The sequence below is a fragment of the Aquarana catesbeiana genome, linkage group LG13, assembly GCF_042186555.1.
Source record: "Aquarana catesbeiana isolate 2022-GZ linkage group LG13, ASM4218655v1, whole genome shotgun sequence".
Classification (NCBI taxonomy): Eukaryota; Metazoa; Chordata; class Amphibia; order Anura; family Ranidae; genus Aquarana; species Aquarana catesbeiana.
The window spans coordinates 132,184,286-132,203,921 of NC_133336.1; the positions used below are offsets into that span (position 1 = coordinate 132,184,286).

General features: G+C 46.1%; 1 protein-coding gene across 1 annotated transcript in view; it reads left to right on the forward strand.

Annotated features, from left to right (window-relative positions):
• The window catches only part of KNL1 (kinetochore scaffold 1), a 318,489-nt gene that overhangs the window by 39,535 nt on the left and 259,318 nt on the right, over positions 1 to 19,636 (forward strand). Inside the window, exon 4 of the mRNA XM_073609599.1 lies at positions 10,682 to 10,741. Within this exon, the coding sequence (XP_073465700.1) occupies positions 10,682 to 10,741 (60 nt within the window). The remainder of the gene's footprint in view (positions 1 to 10,681; positions 10,742 to 19,636) is intronic.

Sequence of the window (19,636 nt, forward strand, 5' to 3'; positions counted from 1 at the left end):
GTTTCCAGGAGGAGGAGGTCAGTCATTGGCCACTGCTAAAGCCAATCACAGTCCTGCTAGCCCCGTCCACCATCTGGAGGAAGATGACTCACTTGGTTGCCGCTACCAATCTTGGAAAGAAGAGACTTCAGTGTGACTGAGAACCACAATCAGGTGACAGTTTATTAAATTACTGTTGAGAACTTTGTTGAAATTATTTCTGAACCTTTGCGTCACTTACTACTGAACCCCTGCACTCTGTCCCTTTTAAGCCACAGCCAGTATTCAGCGCTATGAAAATCTGCGCCGCACTTTTTTAATCAGCTGCGGGGGCCCAGCTTATGATCCTGCACACAGGCCCACTGCTTTCAGAAAATACCCCTGACCTGAGCACATCATTGCGCATCCATTTCAGATGCTTGTATGTGACATCACATACAAGCACGTGGTCTGGCTGTGAGAGGTGAAATGGCAGGATGAGTGTGCCAGGACAGATAGACGTGTCTCATCTCTGCTACCTTTCACCACTCTGCATATCGCGCATATCATAGATGAGAAGAGGGTACAGCGGTGGAGCAGGTGGGGAAAATGAGCAGAAGGGGTTCAGAGGTGGGACAGAAGAGCAGGAGGGTACAGTGGTGGAAGAGATGAGAATGGGCTTCAGCAGTGGGACAGATGAGCAGGGGGGTGGGCAGTGTTGGGGCAGATGAGCAGGGGGGTGGGCAGTGTTGGGGCAGATGAGCAGTAGTGGGCAGTGGTGGGACAAAAAAGCAGGGGGGTAGAGCAGTGGGGTAGATGTGAAAGGAGGTGTATTGGTGGGGCAGAAGAGCACAGGTGAAACAGATGTACAGGAGGTACAGAGGTGGGGCAGATGATTTAGTAGTGAGACAGAGGAGCATTGGGGGGGGGGGGGGGGGATACATCGGTGGATCAGATGTGCGGGGAGGTACAGTGGTGGGGATGATGAGCAGGGGGTTTCAGTGGTGGGACAGAAGAGCAGGGGGTACAGAGGTGGGGCAGAGGAGAAAGAAGGTACATTGGTGGGACAAATGAGCGGAGAGAACAGATGTGCAGGAGGTACAGTGGTGGGGCAGATGAGAAAGGGGGCCACAGTGGTGGGACAGAGGTGCAGGGGGGTGACAGGTGCAGGGGGGGGTTACACTGGTGGGACAGAGGTGCAGGGGGGATTACAGTGGTTGGACAGATGTGCGGGGGATGACAGTGATCTGAGGTGTTAAGGTGCAGGAATTTGGGGCTGATTTGAGGTGTGAGTGCAGGATGTTAATTTTTCTCTACTACTCAAGTAGTTTACAGCATTTATTTTTATTAAAAATAATTTTCTCATATCATCTTTCAGGACAGCAACCTATGAGAGACCTCGGCTCCTCCCTTCTTGGGAAACACCGCCCAGCCTAGATTTAAAAGGCATGCTTCCCCGCCGGCTCCTCAGTTTCGGTGTTTCCTCCGGCAAGGAGACACTGCTAGGAGCCGTGGCTAAAGACGGCCAGGGAGGCTGAAGCCTGTATGTCCAGGAAGGAGACAGAGGTCTCTGGGGACTAGTGGTGCTATGCCTCGGAGAGGGGTTACTTGGCATCCACACTGTTGTTTCTATTGCCACCCCAGCTCTCCGAAAGTTGTGTCGTGGGATGCTTCGGGGGCCCGTCTTCAGGTTCTCAGTGGAGACTTAGGAGGAGGCACTGCTCCCCCTCCCCCCCCCTCCCCCTTGCACTCTGGTGAGAGCCGCGATGGAGCTCACAGCGGGGCCAGGTGGCGGGTGATGTCAATTTTGGCAGGGGGTGTGCACCTCTCCTTGATCCGCGGCTTCCGGTTCCAGCTGCGGATGCTGAAGGCGGGCCGGGCTTTGGCTGATGGGGACCCGGAAAGGCCACACAGGCGGTTGGAGGGCCCAGGGGCAAGACCATCCTTTTCACGGAGGGAGCATGTCAGAGGCAGGGGCCATCTTGGCGGCTTCTAGCATTGCTGACATCGGCCATCTTAAGGTAAGGAGAACCAGTCCCTTACCTGTCTATTACCTGTAGCTCCATGGGTGGGGCTCCCTCTTGGTGGTCGTAGGGGAGGAGGCACGTGGGACCCGGGGGCTTTTGGTTCTATGTGCTCTCCTGGGGGGGGGGGGGGGGGGCCTGGTGTCCCTACGGGTCTGGCTGGTGGAGGGGGGGGAAGGTCCCAGGGTTTGGACTGCCTTACAGAAACGGGGCGTGGGTGGTAAATCCCACAGCCCCAAACTGACTGTACCTCACCAGCGGTAGTAGGGTACCCTACCCTTTTTTCTTCCGGTTTTCTTCGGGGGGAAAGGGGGACCGGAGGTTTCCATTATTTTTTTGTTGCATACAAGTCAGCCCCATTAGCGCGATCACATAGGCAACATGGCAGCGTACTTTTCCCTTCCCACAGCATGGCTGGTATGTCTAGGGGAAAGAAGGAAGCCGCAGCGCGCGAGGGTCAGAGCTATTGCCCTCCAAGCTGGCCCACAGGAGGCATCAAGCGGGGTCACTTCCGGGGCATATGACGTCATCAGCGGTGCTGGAGACGCTGGTTACAGTCTCCATACGGAGCAAACAGGGAGCATAGATGGTAGCTCAGAGGCTAAGGGCTCTGATTGGTCTGTTAGGACCTGAGCTCAAATCCCAATGAGGGAAAGCCATTCGTATCCTAGGTACTGCACAGCACCTGCACCTTCTGCTGGACATGTGGCAACTCCTATGGCCTAGGGGTGAGAACTTCAGCTTGGCATCCCTGCTGGTCTGGTTTTCAAAAGGGGATAACCCAGCAGTGGCTGCGGACCACCAAACAGGTGGGATGGACTCTTCTGCAACACCTGCACAGGCAGCGGAAGCAGACACCGGCACCTCACCACAGGTAAGCCTGAAATGTTTGTACTTTCCATGCACATCCTTTGAGTGTATTTCCTTCCCCCTTGTAACCAGTAGGGACTGGGTGAAGGGGAATCTTTTTTTTTTTTTTTTTTTTTTTTTCTTTTCTTTTCTCCTGCACGAGGTGTATGGAGTGGGTATGGCTGAAAGAGCACTGTCTGGGAAAACGCGAGGCCGGCCGCTGAAAGGAAAGTCATGGCTCACAATCAGTGCAGCCATGGGAGTCTGCCTGGAGACATAGGATCTTGTCCTCATGTCAGCTCCTTCTGACCTTTTGACAAGTCGCTTTTATGAAGTGGCTTAGCGGCTAACATTTCAGCTCTGGGTCACTGATTTGATGGGGCGGAGAGTCAGTTCCCTGAGTGGTCTCCTGGTGACTGGGGTGTGTCTAGCCAGGGGCGAAGGCCTGGGTGGCTGACACTTCTGCTTGGCAACACTGGGGTGGTTAGATTCCCCCATCCCCCCCCCCCCCCCCCCCCAACATTCTAGTGCTTGCATCAAGTTGTGGGTTCTCCCTGTGTTTGTGTGGGGGTAGTCTTACAAACCATGAAGAGAAAAAGCTTGCATTGAAGGTGTTGCACCTAAACTGTGCCTTAAATGCTGAGGTCAAGCGTTTGAATCCCAACCAAGCTAGCACCCTGCATGTTTCACTAGTGTTTTGATGTTACAGGGTTGCTGGCCGGATGGTGCTTGATGGCCACATCACCTGTATGCACCTGATATAGGAAACTAAACAGGGGATCTCTGGTGACCAGGGCCTGATATCAGGGGGTGGCCCCCCCTGTATGGCATCACGGAGGGTTAAAAGCCTTCAGGTGACAAGACCCTAGTAAGATACACAGGTTTCTAGAACACTTGTTAAGACGTGGGAGAAGACCCCCCCCCCCCCCCATTACAAAATTTCCCTGGAGGAGGTGGTTAAAGGAGGACAAGATAAACACTCCTGCTCCATGGCCAGGGATAAAGCAGTGGAAAAGGACGTTCCTGTTGATTAGGTCCGATGGAAGCCGGGGAAGTCTATTGTCCAGCTTCTCGGAAGGCTTTGGTTCAGTACCCTCTGCTCCCTACAGACAGTTTTTTGTTTTGTTTTCTTTTTCCACGGATCCAGACTTACGGCCTACTACTGGGTGATGGAGGGGCATTGTTGGATTCCATGCTCAAGAGAATGAACTCTCTTCTGAAAGGGGTGTCACGCATCTCAGAATATTGTCTAACACAATTGCAGACACACATTAATGCACGGTCAGTAAGAGGACGGGCAGCCCCCCAAGTGGTGGGTGACAAACAGCATGTCCAAGACTCTGTGATATCCCTCCCACAGGGGACCTGTTCTTTGTCCTGGGCCGGAGGCAATTCTTGAATCGCATAACAGACAGGAACAGAGCCCCTCCTGTGAAATTAAAGGGTGACCCAGGTAGGAAGGCTGGGCTATGGCCACAGCACCCTGAATGCACCCGATCTCATCTGGTGACGGAAGTTATGACTAAACTCTCAGTGGAGTCCTCTTGTTGCAGGCACTTCCATAGGAACCATCTATAGGGCGGTTAACCCTGGGATCTTTCGTTTTACACAGGAACTCTGGTTTCCTCCCATTAAACCTCCTCTTTGGGCCTAAACCAGTAAAGGGTTGGCGCTTTGGGTAGATGCCATCCCCTTTTCCCCAGGTGCTATGCCATCTTGCCCACCCACAGTCTTACTGGTAGGCGTAGAACACTTCGGTCTTTCTCATTGTATCACACTGGCTTAAAGGACCACGGTTCTCTGTCCTGAAGGCTCTGGGAGCTGGGTGGTCTAGCTACTAAGAGAAATCCCTTAAGATTATATCTTATGCTCCACTTACCTGAGTTTTGGAGGCATTACCGCACCTGGACCAGTGTTGGGTCTGCAGTTTTCCAAGTAGAACCAAACTTTACTCATTGTAGGCCCTCATGGGATCTTCCTTTTGAACTTTTGGTTCATGTGTCAATAAGGGGTTTCCTTTCTAAAAGTAAGGATTAAACTCTCTAGCAGTACCTGGGCAAGGTGACATTTGCTAACAATCGGGCAAGCCTATATGTAGGCAGATCTCAGAGAAGCTGATGCTACTCAGTGCCAGATCTGTGCAACATGATTCGGCTCCCCTACCTTTTTACCTGACACTAGAGGCTGATCTTGTTGTCAGCAAAGGGATCAGGCTCTTTGGACACAGAGCCCTGTAACCTGTAGTCCCACCCTAAGGGTAAGTGCTCGCTTAGCCTCTCAAAGGTTGCTGTTCTGAAAGACGATATGGGAAAATTAGAGTTACTTACTGGTAACATCTTTTCCAGGAGTTTTTCAGGACAGCACCGTGTACCCACCCTTGTTGGTTTTTCCTTTTGAGTTCCTGACTCGGGAACCATCAAAAAAGCAATTTGAGGTGTATGATGTGTTCTTGTGTCTCCCCAGCTTACCGGAGTTGCTCTTGAAGAACTAGGGAGCCAGTGGGGAAGCATGCCTTTTTAAATCTAGACTGGGCGGTGTTTCCTAAGAAGGGAGGAGCTGAGGTCACTCATAGGTTGCTGTCCTGAAAGACTCCCAGAAAAGATGTTACAAGTAAGTAATTCTAATTTTCGTGGTAGAGAGTGTGAAGTTTACATTTTTATCCTTATAAAATCGGCACTATCCATTCTTTTGAAAATTATTTTTCGGCTCACTGTGCTTAAAAGGTTGTCTACCCCTGCTATAAAGGTTTACGAGAGTGCAGTGTGTGAAGTGTGGCCAGTAGATGGAATCTTGGAATAGCATGCAAAGGTCAGAGGTGACGGATCTTGGTAAGCACAGATCTGTGTAGGGTGGGGATGGGTGAAAGTGTGCTTTAAGTTTTAACACTTGGATTACCCAAAGTGGAACTAGTCCACAATACTTACTTCTGTCTTAATGATCCGAGGTCCTTCATTGGCACTGAAATATTCCATACTTATGTTCATGTGCGCTCTGTCAGCCCAAATAGAGAGAAATGGGTGATTAATCTACTCTCTCTATAGTGAGGAGTCCATGCATGAGAGTTCAAATACAGCAAGAGGTGTGTAGATGGTCACAGATGGGCTGACTCTGGATGGCTGCCGGCTCATAACAAGCTAGAAGGGACTCTCTAGACAGTAAAAAACAAAGGAGAGCAGTGCCATCTAAGTGCAGCATGATTAAAAACATTTTAATATAGGACAGACTATTTTAAACTCACAAGATAGTAGAGATTACAGCGCATGTGAAATGGTATAGGAAGTTCATCCACTCCTGGGGGAAGGTGGTCGGCTCACAGGTGGAGAGGCAGCTGGTGGCTGCCAACGCTTCCTGGTTCTCAGGGGCGGCTGGACACGTCACTTCTGGCTGGTGAGAGAGTTGGGGAGGAGCACGCGTTCAGAGCATGCATGCTCCTTCATCAGGTAATAGTTGTGGTAATGTTTGGAGAGGTTTTTATAGTCCTTTCAGCCAGGGGATGTTGATATGGTGCCATGGCAACCGCTCGTGGGAAGGGCTTCTGATTACTGAATGGGCACTGGTGTGTCAAGCTGGATTGGACTGATCAAGCTCATGTGACCAAAGATGAGTTTTTTTTTTTTTTTGTTTTTGTTTTTTTACATAGCAATGAATATAATGCGGGGGTAGAAAAGAAAGGGGGGGGGGGGTCTTGTGAATATGTATGTATGTATTTTAACAAGAAAGGAGTTTAAAATTCTATGATCTGGAAGCAGCTGAACTGAGGTAAAGGAAAAAGTATATAACTAAATGAGTAAAAATAAAATGGACATGAAGATAAAGGATAAAAATAGAAAATGAAATGAGTCGAGTAATAGATAATGATGCAGACAAATAAGTGGAACAGTGAAGGGAAGAATATATATGTATGTGAAGAGATTATTTTCTAATGAAATAATAATGGTAAGGAAAAAGCAAGAAAACAATCTCTTCACATATATATTCTTCCCATCACTGTTCCGCTTCTTTGTCTGCGTTTGAGGGGCACAGTGAGGCTGCATTTGATGGGGGAGGTTCGGTATTTTTCGGTTTGTTTGAGCACCAGCTGCCACTGGTCAGCACAGAGACAGTACAGGGAACTTCACAGGGTTGTTTGTCAGCTGTGGATTGTAATCCCTCCTGACCTCCCAGCAGCAGTGTGTGTGAATGCCTGTACCCTGTAGTGCACCGAGTGAGTGCACTTTTTAAGGGAGTTAGGTTATTTTTAATTCGAAGCGGAGTTCCAGTCAATTTTTTGTTAAGTCAGCAGCTACAAAAAAAGTGTATCTTCTGACTTTTAATAAAGACACTCGCCTGTCCCACAATCCAGCGACGTGGCCACCCAAACCCTCCATTCTCTCCCCCACCTGTCCACGGCGCTGGCAATGCTACTGTGGGCATCCGGCTGTGACAGCTTGCAGCTTCACAGTCGGGTGCGCTTGTCTCGCTGCGCTGATTGCAGGGTGGAAAGGCCGCCTAGGCGGCCCAAGGGGAAATGGGTGCTCGTCGGTAATCTTGATGCATCATCGAATCGTGAGACCAGTGAAGATGCGCACCCCTAATATCAACATCCCCTGGCAGAATGGACTTTAACCACTTAAGGACCAGCCTCGTTTTGGATTTTAGGTGTTTACATGTTTAAAACAACAGGTTTTTTTTTTTTTTTTTGCTAGAAAATTACTTAGAAGCCCCAAACATTATATATTGTTTTTTTTCTAACACCCTAGAGAATAAAATGGCAGTCATTGTAATACTTTTTTTTTTTTTTTTTTGCACCGTATTTGCGCATCGGTCTTTTATAAGCGCACTTTTTTTTTTGAAAAAAATGCACTTTTTTTAAATAAAAAAAAATAAGACAACAGTAAAGTTAGCCCAATTTTTTTTTTTTTTTTTTTTTTATATTGTGAAATATAATGTTACGCCAAGTAAATTGATACCCAACACGTCGCGCTTCAAAATTGCGCCCGCTCGTGGAATGGCGTCACACTTTTACCCTCAAATCTCCATAGGCGACGTTTAAAAAATTCTACAGGTTGCATGTTTTGCGTTAGAGGAGGTCTAGGGCTAGACTTTTTGCTCTCGCTCTACCGGTCGCGTCGATACCTCACATGTGTGGTTTGACCACCGTTTTCATATGAGGGCGCTACTCACGTATGCGTTCGCTTCTGCGCGCGAGCTCGTCGGGACGGCGGGTTTTTAAAATTTTTTTTGTTTTTATTTTATTTTTACACTGTTTTTAAAAAAAATAAATTGTGTCACTTTTATTCCTATTACAAGGGATGTAAACATCCCTTGTAATAGAAAAAAGCATGACAGGACCTCTTAAATATGAGATCTGGGGTCAAAAAGACCTCAGTTCTCATATTTACACTAAAATGCACTTTTTTTTTTTTTTTTTTTTTTGAGGCGTGGGCGGAAGTGACATTTTGACGTTGCTTCCGCCCAGCAGTGTCATGGAGATGAGTGGGTGCCTCACTCGTCTCCAGGCACAGAAGGGAGACTGACGCAATCGCCTCCGCCACTACCGACGGCTACGGTAAGCGGCTGAGGGCACCGGATCGCTACGGGAGGGGGGGGGGGCCTCTCCCGCCACCGATAAAAGTGATTTTGCGGCGAATCCGCCGCAGGGGCCACTTTTATCTGAAAACCGACCGCCGCATGAAAACGGGGATACCTGCTGCCATAACAACAATATCCGCCGCCAAAGTTTGGACATACATCGACAGTCGGCAAGTGGTTAAAAACCTCTCCAAACATGGCCACAACTATTGCCTGATGAAGGAGCACGCATGCTCCGAACACGCGCTCCTCCTCAATCTCTCACCAGCCAGAAGTGATGTGTCCAGCCGCCCCTGAGAACCAGGAAGAGTTGGGAGCCACCAGCGCAGCCGGGAACATCAGCTGCCTCTCCACCTGTGAGCCGACCACCTTCCCCCAGGAGTGGATGAACTTCCTATACCATTTCACATGCACTGTAATCTCTAATATCTTGTGAGTTTAAAATAGTCTGTCCTATATTAAAATGTTTTTTTCATTGGCACTGGCGTCCTCTACCCAATTTCTTCCAGGCTGTGGCCCTCTTGATTGGCTGGTGTGTGATGATGTCGCTCCTGCACATGCACAGGAGTTCAGTCATCCCCGCCACACAGGATCTGTGCTGGAATGCAAGCTGAGCAGCGCACGTATGTTCTGAAGACTGGAAGTGGGCAGGTAGGTTTATTTTATTGCTTAAAAGATAACGCATGTCTTCTGCAATAAAGAGCCTGCCTGCTCAGTTTTTAGTTGGAGATATTAGTACTGCTCCAACACCATGTATAACTTCCACATGTGGAGCTTCAACAGAGCATGGCTGGGAACAGGATGTGGCCACAGCACTGAATATAGAAGATGAAGACACTTCGTGCTAATGTCCTAATAGTGATCCCAGGGATGCAAACTGATCAACTGAGGCCAGATGACCGTTATAGTTAGGTTGAAAAAAGACACAAGTCCATCTAGTTCAACCAATAAAAAGATGGGGGGGTGGGGGGGGGAATAATCATAATCTTATACCCACTTTTGATCCAGAGGAAGGCAAAAAAACCCCAGCAAAGCATGATCCAATTTGCTACAGCAGGGGAAAAAATTCCTTCCTAAAATGCCCAGAGAGGCAATCGGTTATTCATATTCCCTGGATCAACTTTACCTATAAAAGTACCCAGTTATATTATGTTATGTACATTTAGGAAAGAGTCCAGTCCTTTGCTTTAAAAAAAAAAAAAAAACCCTCGAGGTGGTTCTGGCCAGCTTAGTAGATTGCTTTAAAAAAAAAAAAAAAAACATCTACTAAGCTGGCCAGAACCACCTCTTGATGGGGTCTATTCTACACTTTTTTTTTTTTTTTTTTTTTTTTTTTTGCTCTTACTCTTTTCCTCCTAGATGTAAAGGGTGCCCCCTTGTCCTCTGTGATGACCTTCACTGACTGCTTTATGTCTTGGAGTGCCTGAGCGTGAATGCAGGGCTGGGCAGGGTGACAGACGCACCACAATTCTCAGCAGCCCCTGCGGGGGTACCGCTACACTGCTAATAACCTCAGAGTCGGGATCATTAACCACTACTCTCTGATTTCTGCCTTTTTAGCCAGTTTTCTATCCACTTGCAAACTGATCTTTCCAAGCCTGTAGACTTTACCTTACACATTAGCCGTGTGTGGGGAACTGTGTCAAACGCTTTTGCAAACGCTTTTTTTTTTCCCCCAGCAAGAACTCATCTACAGGTATGTGGTCTTTTTATTAAACTCTCCAGTATCTTCCCGATATATAGAAGTTAAACTAACAGGTCTATAGTCACTTGGTAAAGGCTTTGATCCTTTTTTTTTTTTAAATATAGACATCACATTGGCCCTGTGCCAATCCAGTGGTACTATTTCAGTCATTAAAGAGTCACTAAAAAATAAACTATGGCTTTGTAATGTCAGCATTCAATATTTTTTTAGGATCCTTGGGTAGATGCCATTTTGGTTATGCAGCTTGAGCCACCAGGTGCTACGTGCAGGAAGCCCTTCTAAGTGTTTGTGGACGCAGTGGCTGCACAGACATGGCTACTCATCCTAATTTGACTGGCCTACAGGTGAGCAGCCTAAACACAGTGTGCATTCACAACCACTCACCTGCACACCTGTAAAATTAGGACACATAGCTGTCAACGTTTGGGGCTGCTCACCTGCACCTGACGGCTCAAGCTGCATAAATAAACCTTCCATTTACAATCTACAGACCTCAGCACTTTTGTGAATAAGGATGTGTATACTGCACTTTGTGTGTAATTTTTGTTTTTTGATATGTTTTTGTTTCTTGTAGATTCTGAAAGCTCCTAGAAGTCCCCTTAAAGACCTGGGAATTGGCAATGAACTTCATCAGGTGAGATCGGCGTCCACTAGCCTTAACTGAGTGAAATCTGTAATTTTGGTCTGTATTTTTCAACCCCCACCCCTCTCCCAGTTCTCTCCAGGAAAACGCATAGGGGGAGACGATGATTCTACCACCTGGAGGAAAATATGCAATAGGCAAAAGTTTCAAGAGGTGGTTGCCCAGCACAGTCCATCAGGATTTGTGTTTCCTCAACCGAGTAGAACTGTACTTTTGAACTCTGCTGGGGGGGGGGGGGGGGGGGTGTTAAGTAGAGTTTCAACTAACGATTATTTTCATAATTCTTTGGCTGTTTTTTATTCTTTTAGCTTAATCAAATAAAAACCTCAGTGTGGTGTATACTTTAGTTAATATGTAGAGTTTAAAAAAGACCATTTATTCCTGAATATGTATTTGCAGTGGTAAATATAAATAACCAGTTTTATATGGTTGGGGAACAAAATATCTAAACCACTTTTGGTATAGATCATCAGACTTGGAGGTCAAACTTTTTATTAAAAAAATGACCTAGAACACGGTTTTGAAGATTTTCAGGTAGGATTGTATTATAATATTATGCACAAAAAAAAGAAAGAGACAGATTCCCCACTTGGGGTTTTTAGGCAGCGAAATGAAAAGGTAAAAAGCCAATTCATAAAAATGTATCTTTATTATACAAAAAACTTTAACACACTGGTTAAAAAGAATGAGCTCCCATAGGGTGTGTATTGATACATAACACTCAACACATACACTGTCTATATATGTTTATGACAACATGACATGTGCGTTGATTAGGGCAATAATAAAAAATGGACCTGACGCGTTTCGACCTGTTCAAGGTCTTCTTCAGAGGTCAATTTTGCTAAAATTATATCAAGAAATGCATGTGTCAAAAAAGGTCAATAATTATTGAAAACAGATACATGACATATCAGTACAGCATATTTACCCAGTAATGAGTGTTCTAGGCCCAGGAGCTTCTTGTTGGGTAGATCCCTTTAAAATTGAAAGATTGCCCGTTCGCCTTCCCCCGGAGGTCTCATGGCATCCCCGCCATGGCCCCCGCCACCAGGGGAGGGAAATCCCAAGGAGATGTGACTTACAGATGTCTCCGCTCACTGCGCATGCGCGGGGCCCCGCGCGCGCCACGTGATGCGGATACGTCACGCATTTGCGACGGCGATGACGTCAGTGGACGGGGCGCCTGCTCGCCCTGAACGCCGAGGAGATCACACGAGGCCGCTTCGCGGCCGCCATGCCCCCATGTTGGGTCCCCCTGGAGCGGTCTCATTAGTGGCACATTGACACCTGCCATCAATCAACCTACATTGGAGCTCCGCCCCAACATTAAGGGCTTATATACATTCCCTCATCTCTTCTTTATCACTCTGCACACTTCCTGTCCAGCTGGTGGTCTCCGCTACGGCTTCACATCGTAAGTACACTTTTTGTTCACATCATTGCACTTTTGCTGCCCTATAATCTAATTATTGGTCGATTACAACGACCATATATATATACATACCAAATACTCAAATGTTTATAATATTTTCTATTTTATTTCTTTTTATAATTTCAGACTTGCCAAATGGTAACCTGGACAGGCGCTTTCAGCCAGTTCTAGGTAATGACCTATCCCGGGTCAGGTCATACCTGAGTGCAAGCAATATTGGGCAACATAGTGTGATTTTTGCACTTCCTTTACCTTGCATACAAGGTAATTCACTCGGCACACCTGATAAACATTTCTTCCCTCACTAGTGGGCACTGTTCACCTGGTTTTCACACTCACTATTTTGTATTGGTTTTTGTTGTTCACCTTTTTCGTGTGTTCACTCCTCACACATCCCTATGTCCACACTAGTGGATTCATGTCCCAGGTCTCCACAATTTCTTTCATCTTCCTTTTTTCATCTGCCATCAATCACATTCTTTATTCCTTTTACACATTTTTATAGGGTTGAGGTATTAATTTCATTGTCTATTACCTCCTTTTCATTTAGATAACTTTTCTACCCTAGTGTGCACTCCGCCATATCTTTCTTATTAAAATAGGTATTTTAAAACCACGATTATGGTATATATATGTATGTATATATGCATACACGTACATACATGCCTGTGCGGACTTTCGTACGCACAGACACATACATCCGGCACGCATGGGCCACAGCCCATGCAGTGGGTGGATATAGGTAGTCTTGGTTCTCATAACCAAGCAGATACAAACATATACACATTTCCTGCACCTATTTGATTTTATGTTGGAGTGCACACCAATACATTACACACACTATTTTCACTTTTATTATTCTCTCTTTCCCTGGGTTGTCATTGCAGGTGTCCTCCCTATCTGACCGACCGGGTGGCCTGCGTATATAGGGGGTGCCTCACAGTGTGACCTCTTGTAAGTCACATCTCCTTGGGATTTCCCTCCCCTGGTGGCGGGGGCCATGGCGGGGATGCCATGAGACCTCCGGGGGAAGGCGAACGGGCAATCTTTCAATTTTAAAGGGATCTACCCAACAAGAAGCTCCTGGGCCTAGAACACTCATTACTGGGTAAATATGCTGTACTGATATGTCATGTATCTGTTTTCAATAATTATTGACCTTTTTTGACACATGCATTTCTTGATATAATTTTAGCAAAATTGACCTCTGAAGAAGACCTTGAACAGGTCGAAACGCGTCAGGTCCATTTTTTATTATTGCCCTAATCAACGCACATGTCATGTTGTCATAAACATATATAGACAGTGTATGTGTTGAGTGTTATATATCAATACACACCCTATGGGAGCTCATTCTTTTTAACCAGTGTGTTAAAGTTTTTTGTATAATAAAGATACATTTTTATGAATTGGCTTTTTACCTTTTCATTTCGCTGCCTAAAAACCCCAAGTGGGGAATCTGTCTCTTTCTTTTTTTTTCAATCATTAGGGGTGAGCAGCATTTTTCCTTCTTCCCTGTGTCCCCCCTCTCTCTTTCGATAATATTATGCACAAGACTCACTTGTCATGATCAAAGCTACCTGCCCCTGCTGCCACAAAGATATTTAGGCTGGTGCAATACGAAAGCCGCTCACTTTTCATCCGACTTTGCCCTGTGACTTTGGTTTGACTTCCATGTGACTTTAATGTACGGGATCTGACTTTGAGATGAGTGTGGCTTGTCCTTTAGCTAATAAAAACAATTCCTGTGGTTCTGGTATAGATGAAACCTTGCTTCAAATTTTTATTTAAAAAACACAAAAAAACGGCGTGACCCCTCCCCTTTTTTGAGGGGAAAACACCATGCTTAAACAAATACCAGGCCACGTGACCTTAACATGTCCCACCCCAAGGCACCTTGTCCCCTCACATCACTGGTGGGGGTCTGCGGGCAGAGGGCTTATCAGAATTGCAATGCCCCCCCCCCCCCAAATGGGAGTGAGTATGGGGTACCCATTCACCCTAATAAAAAGCAGTGTAGTGTTAAAAAGAAAAGGAAAAAAAAGACTGTTTTTGACAAGTCCTTTTTATTAAAAATGCATAATGTCTAAAATTCTCTCGGTACCCATACATACCATGTCATCCAAAAATTATTTTTGAGCATAGGGTTCGTCCCAGCGAATATGACAAGGTGAGGAACATCTGGTGCTTCTCCAATAATCTGTGAGCAGCTACTTCTCTATACTTGACATGTGTGAGAATGGGAAAATAAAATCTTGTACTTGGAACAATGTAATAATGAAACCAAATTACTTTGTACGTGTATGCAATAGCTTTTTATTAGAACTGGACATTCAAGATTTTAAAACTGAACATGTACTTGTGTATTTATGTACCAAACGCTGTAATTCTTTACGCTTACTGTGAACATATTGTGATGCTGTACCAATGTGGTGTGTTTTTGAAAAAAAAAAAAAAAATGTTGTTATTAACGCCCAACATGGGCAAAGGCACTTTAATTCATACATATCACAGCTACATAAAAAGAAAACCCATAATGGGTACAAAATTCTGGAGAGAAGGGCGAAGGAAACACTGTCACAGGGGTACAGTGATTTAAATATACATTATGAGTGATATAACATTTTACTTGTTTACAGCTTCTGTCTCCCTTCAATAGAGTAAATGGGGCAGGGAAATCAAAATTCCCATGTCCCTGCTTTTACTCTAACCCGCTCTCCATATTAGTCTTATAGCCTATAAATGTTTTTAAAGAGTATGGAAAAGAAAAAAAGTCAGAAGGGGGGGGGAGAAGAATGGAAGGACTGGGAGGGGAGTTAAAGGAAGAGAGTTCACTAGGACCCTGGTTGAAATGGCACGGTTCCGGCATTCAAACCTTCAAAATGTATGCTCTATTAGGAAGCTCTAAGGGCAATTCCCTCCGCAGAGTAGATAAATTGTTTCCATATCGCCCAAGTCTTATTGTACTTTTTCCTGTTTTGCGGTGAGAACTAAGTCCTCCATTTTTCTAATATCCTCTACTCTCTGGAGCCATTGTGTCACTGTAGGTGGTGTCTGTTTCCAACAGATTGGGATACAGGCCTTTTGCGGCATTCAGTAGGTGACATACAATTTTGTTTTTTTTTTGTTTTTTTTTTTTTTTTGTATAGATTTGCCGTTGTCAGAGACGTGCAGTAAAAAGAAGGCTGGATCATTCGGAATCCTATATTCCGTAAATTGCTAAATTGTTCTGATCGTAGACCAGAACGGACCAACCTTGGACACGACCAAAACACATGCAGCAACGTACATCTGTCACCCCGGCACCTTCAACAAAGTTGTTCGGATGTATCAGGGTAGCAGATATGTAAAGCGTGTGGAGTGTAGTACCATCTGGTTAACAGCCTATAGTTGATCTCTTTGTATTTTGGTACAGATAGAGGGTTTTAAGGCGGATCTGATGATACATTGAACTTGGTCCGCTGAAAAGGTATGGTTTAGGTCCCTTTCCCATTTACAATTTCCCCTTCCCTATACAATTCAAGGTGGTGTTACCCGTCGGAGTTCAGGAAGTTGTACATTAACCACAGAACCCTTGAAAAGCTCTTCTGTCGTGCAGTACTCCTCAAATATCGTGAGTGGTTTATCAAAATGTTGCGGATCCGGTATCGGTGCGAGGAAGTGTCTCAATTGAAGGGCGGGCCAGAATGCTAGTTTAAAGGGACCTGTGTCACATCTTAATGCCTCCAAAGAGGGCCATGCGTCATTCATTAGAAATTTTGTGTCCTTGTGCGATTCGCAGCGTGCAGTACATCTCTGACTTGTGTATCTAGTCCTGGAGGGAACTGTGGGTTACCAATGATAGGGAGCAGGGGTGAGTCAGGAGTAGACAGTGAATGTGTGAAGCAGGCTTGGGAGCCTATGCGGAGTGTTGTTCCTATGAGTGGGTGCTTTTTTAGTATCGGTGGCAAGTGGTCATAGCAACAGATCGCTTCTGTCAGTGGGACCCGAGTCTGTCCCTGCTCCAACTGTGTCCACAGCTTTGTGTCCCAATTTCAACACCAGTCAATGACCCTCCAAGTGGACAGCCTGATGTGCTTTAACCATCTCAATACAGGGCATTTTAACCCCCTTCCTGCCCAAGCCATTTTTCAGCTTTCAGCGCTGTCACACTTTGAATGACAATTGCGCGGTCATGCAACACTGTACCAAAATGAAATTTTTATTATTTTTTCCCCACAAATAGAGCTTTATTTTGATCACATCTGCGGTTTTTTATTTGTTGCGCTATAAATAAAAGAAGAGGGACAAGTTTGAAAAAAACACAATATTTTTTACTTTTTGTTATAATATCCATTTTTTTTTTTTTTTTTTTTTTTTTTTTTTTTTTTAAACAAACTTTTTCCTCAGTTTAGGCTGATACTTATTCTACATATTTTTGGTAAAAAAAAATCGCAATAAGCGTATATTGTTTGGTTTGTGCAAAAGTTATAGCGTCTACAAAATAGGGGATAGATTTATAGCACTTTTATTTATTTTTTTTTACTAGTCATGGCGGCGATCTGCGATTTTAATTGTGACTGCGATATTGCGGCGGACACATCGGACACTTTTGACACATTTTTGGGACATTCACATTTGTACAGCGATCCGTGCTATAAAAATGCACTGATTACTGTATAAATGTGACGGGCAGGGAAAGGGTTAACACTAGGTGATCGAGTAGTTAACTGTTCCTAGGGAATGTTTCTAACTGAAGGGAGAGGGGACTCACAAGGGGAGGAGACCGATCTGTGTTGCTCTGTACTGAGAACACAGATCGGTCTCCTCTCCTTTCTGACAGGACGTGGATCTGTGTGTTTACACACACACAGATCCACGTCCTGCCGTGTTACCGCGCGTGCCTGGCAGACATCGCGGCCGCCGGGCACGCGCATTGGGTGCCTAGTGACACGGCGCGCGCGCAATTGCCGTTGGAGGCGCGCGCGCCCCCTGGTGGGTTGGGAGGCCGAGGGCGTCATATGACGCCCTCCCAGAACGAGAGCCGCGCCACCTGGCCGTCATATGACAGCTGGCGGGTGGCAAGCGGTTAAGACCACAAACATATTTTCAGTGGACGCGATCAAACGCCTTTTCCACGTCAGTATTTACAAAGACCGATGGAGTTTGAGATTGAGTCGCTATGTGGATCAAATTCAGAACCTTGGTCGTACGGTCTCTGGCCTCTCTAGTGGGGATAAAGCCCACTTGGTCAAGATGTATTAGGTTTTGCAGGTGTTGGGCTAAGCGGGTTACCAGAATTTTGGTGAACAATTTAAGGTCCGTGTTTAGGAGGGAAATGGGTCTGTAACTGCTGGAATAACGGCAATATGTGCCCTGAGGGAGTCTCTATGAAAGGTTGCTGTCTGACCCAGGTCATTGTAAAAAGCAATCATCCACCATCTCATGGAGGGGGGGAGCGGGATGTGACGAGTTACGACAGGGGGAGGGGCCTGACGGCGGCGCTGCGGAGGACGGAGGTTTGATCCACGATGGCAGCGGGCGCAGCACAGGGTGAGAGCCTGTGTTTGACCCAGTAAATGTCCACCTCTGATCTGCAGGGGGGGGGAGACGCTCAGGAAGAGGCGGCCGGAGTTCGAGGATAGCGGCTGCAACATCACTGGATCTGTGTGAAGAGAACGCACCTGGATCGTCCTGTGGAGCGTCCAGGCCACCGCTGAGCCTTCCTTGCACCCGGCGCCCTGGTCCTGCCCTCAACCCGGGAACTCCCCATGGCAGCCTGCACTCTTTCCTGGAGGATCCACAGAAGCACCATTACCACAGACCCCCCCACTGTTTGAGACGCTTTAAGGAAGCCGAAGCCCTGAAGCAACTCTTGGAAATGTATTCAAGAGTCCCCTGGTGATCGGGATCTGCACCTCCCTCGGAAGTCCCCTTTGAAAACATCGGCGTGCTCAAGGTAGGATCAGCGGACGCTGATATCTATTATACGGACGTTATAGCTCACAGCCTGTGTACAATCTCTGAGCAAATAATATATTGTGGTGTGGTCTCGTATTATTACCTACCCAATCTGCCGATTGGATGCTGATAAGACTCGGTTGGCCGAAAGTGGAGGGTTTGATTTAAGGATTATTTGTCAAGGAGGACATTGAGATCAGGGGTGCAGCATCAAACTGTGCCTGCATCTCGGGGCGAAAAGTTTACTAAGTGTCCGCTGCGGAGATCATTTCCCCATTTCTGGCTTTTAATACGTTTTCTTGAAGGCTTGACAGTAAATAGTTAACAGAGGGACTAAACTGCTTATAGCCTGTTGGTTATTATAATTTGCTTTCTGGTTATATTCTCAGGGCACCTTTTTAAGTAAAGAAAAGTTTAGCGTGCAGTTGGAAAAGTCTAGCGTGGGGGACGCAAAGAGGGGAAACGGGCGCTAGAAATTACTAAGAGAGCCAGACGCTGAGCCGGGAAGAGTGGAACATGAGAGGTCGCTCTCAAAAAGCGGCGGAACCTAAAAAACCCAGAGAGTTTTTAAATTCTAGCTCGATTTAAAAATGCCTTTAAAGAAGCACGCTTGAAAAGCTCGATAATGGATAACGGACAACAAGGGGCAAAGGAGAAGAAGAAAGAGCTAGCAAAAAATAGAGGGGCTCAAAGGGGGGGCCCCCAGAGAGGGGTCACCCCCTGATGGGGATCCGGATCTTAGTAAGGAGGAAGAGCTGATTATGGACTCACTCCCAACTAAAATAGAAATGCAGGATATGTTGGGTAAATTAGAAAACGCAATAAAATCTGAGATCCTTAATATAAGGTCTGACATGGGTCACCTGTTGAAACGGGTGGAAGTGGTGGAGGGAGCGGTAGAACAACAGGCGCAAGAAATTTATAGTTTTAAAAACCCAAATAAAAAAACTTCAATTAGACCAACGTGAGATGCTGTACAAGCTGGAAGAACAGGAGAATCAAAATCGGCGGCAAAATTTAAGGATCAGATCTTTACCTGAACAGCGAGGAGAACACCTGAACACTAAGATGAAAGAAATGGGTGGGGTGGAGGGAAAGGGGGGGTGACCACATCCCGCAGAGGTACTTCAAGGGGAATGTAAGGGGAATGTAAATGGCTTGACCCTGCATTGGGAACAAGGCCTGTGTTTGGAATACTTGGTGTGACGGAATTTAACGGTTTGACTTATAATGTAAAAGGGCTCAATTCTCCTAGTTAAAGGCAGAAAGTAGGCTTTATTCCAGGGAGAGAGGGGAGGGATAATGGGGTGCGGTCTCTCCTTATTTCGGAGGCTATTAAAATGGGCGAATCCCCAGGTCTATTACTCTGTCAAATGCCTTCTCAGCATCTATTGACAGAAGACTGGGGATTCATGATTAAAGCACTGGAAGTCATGGGAGTCGGTCCAACTATACTGAAATGGATTAAAGTTTTGTACAATCATCCCGCAGCTTTTGTTAAACTAAATAGT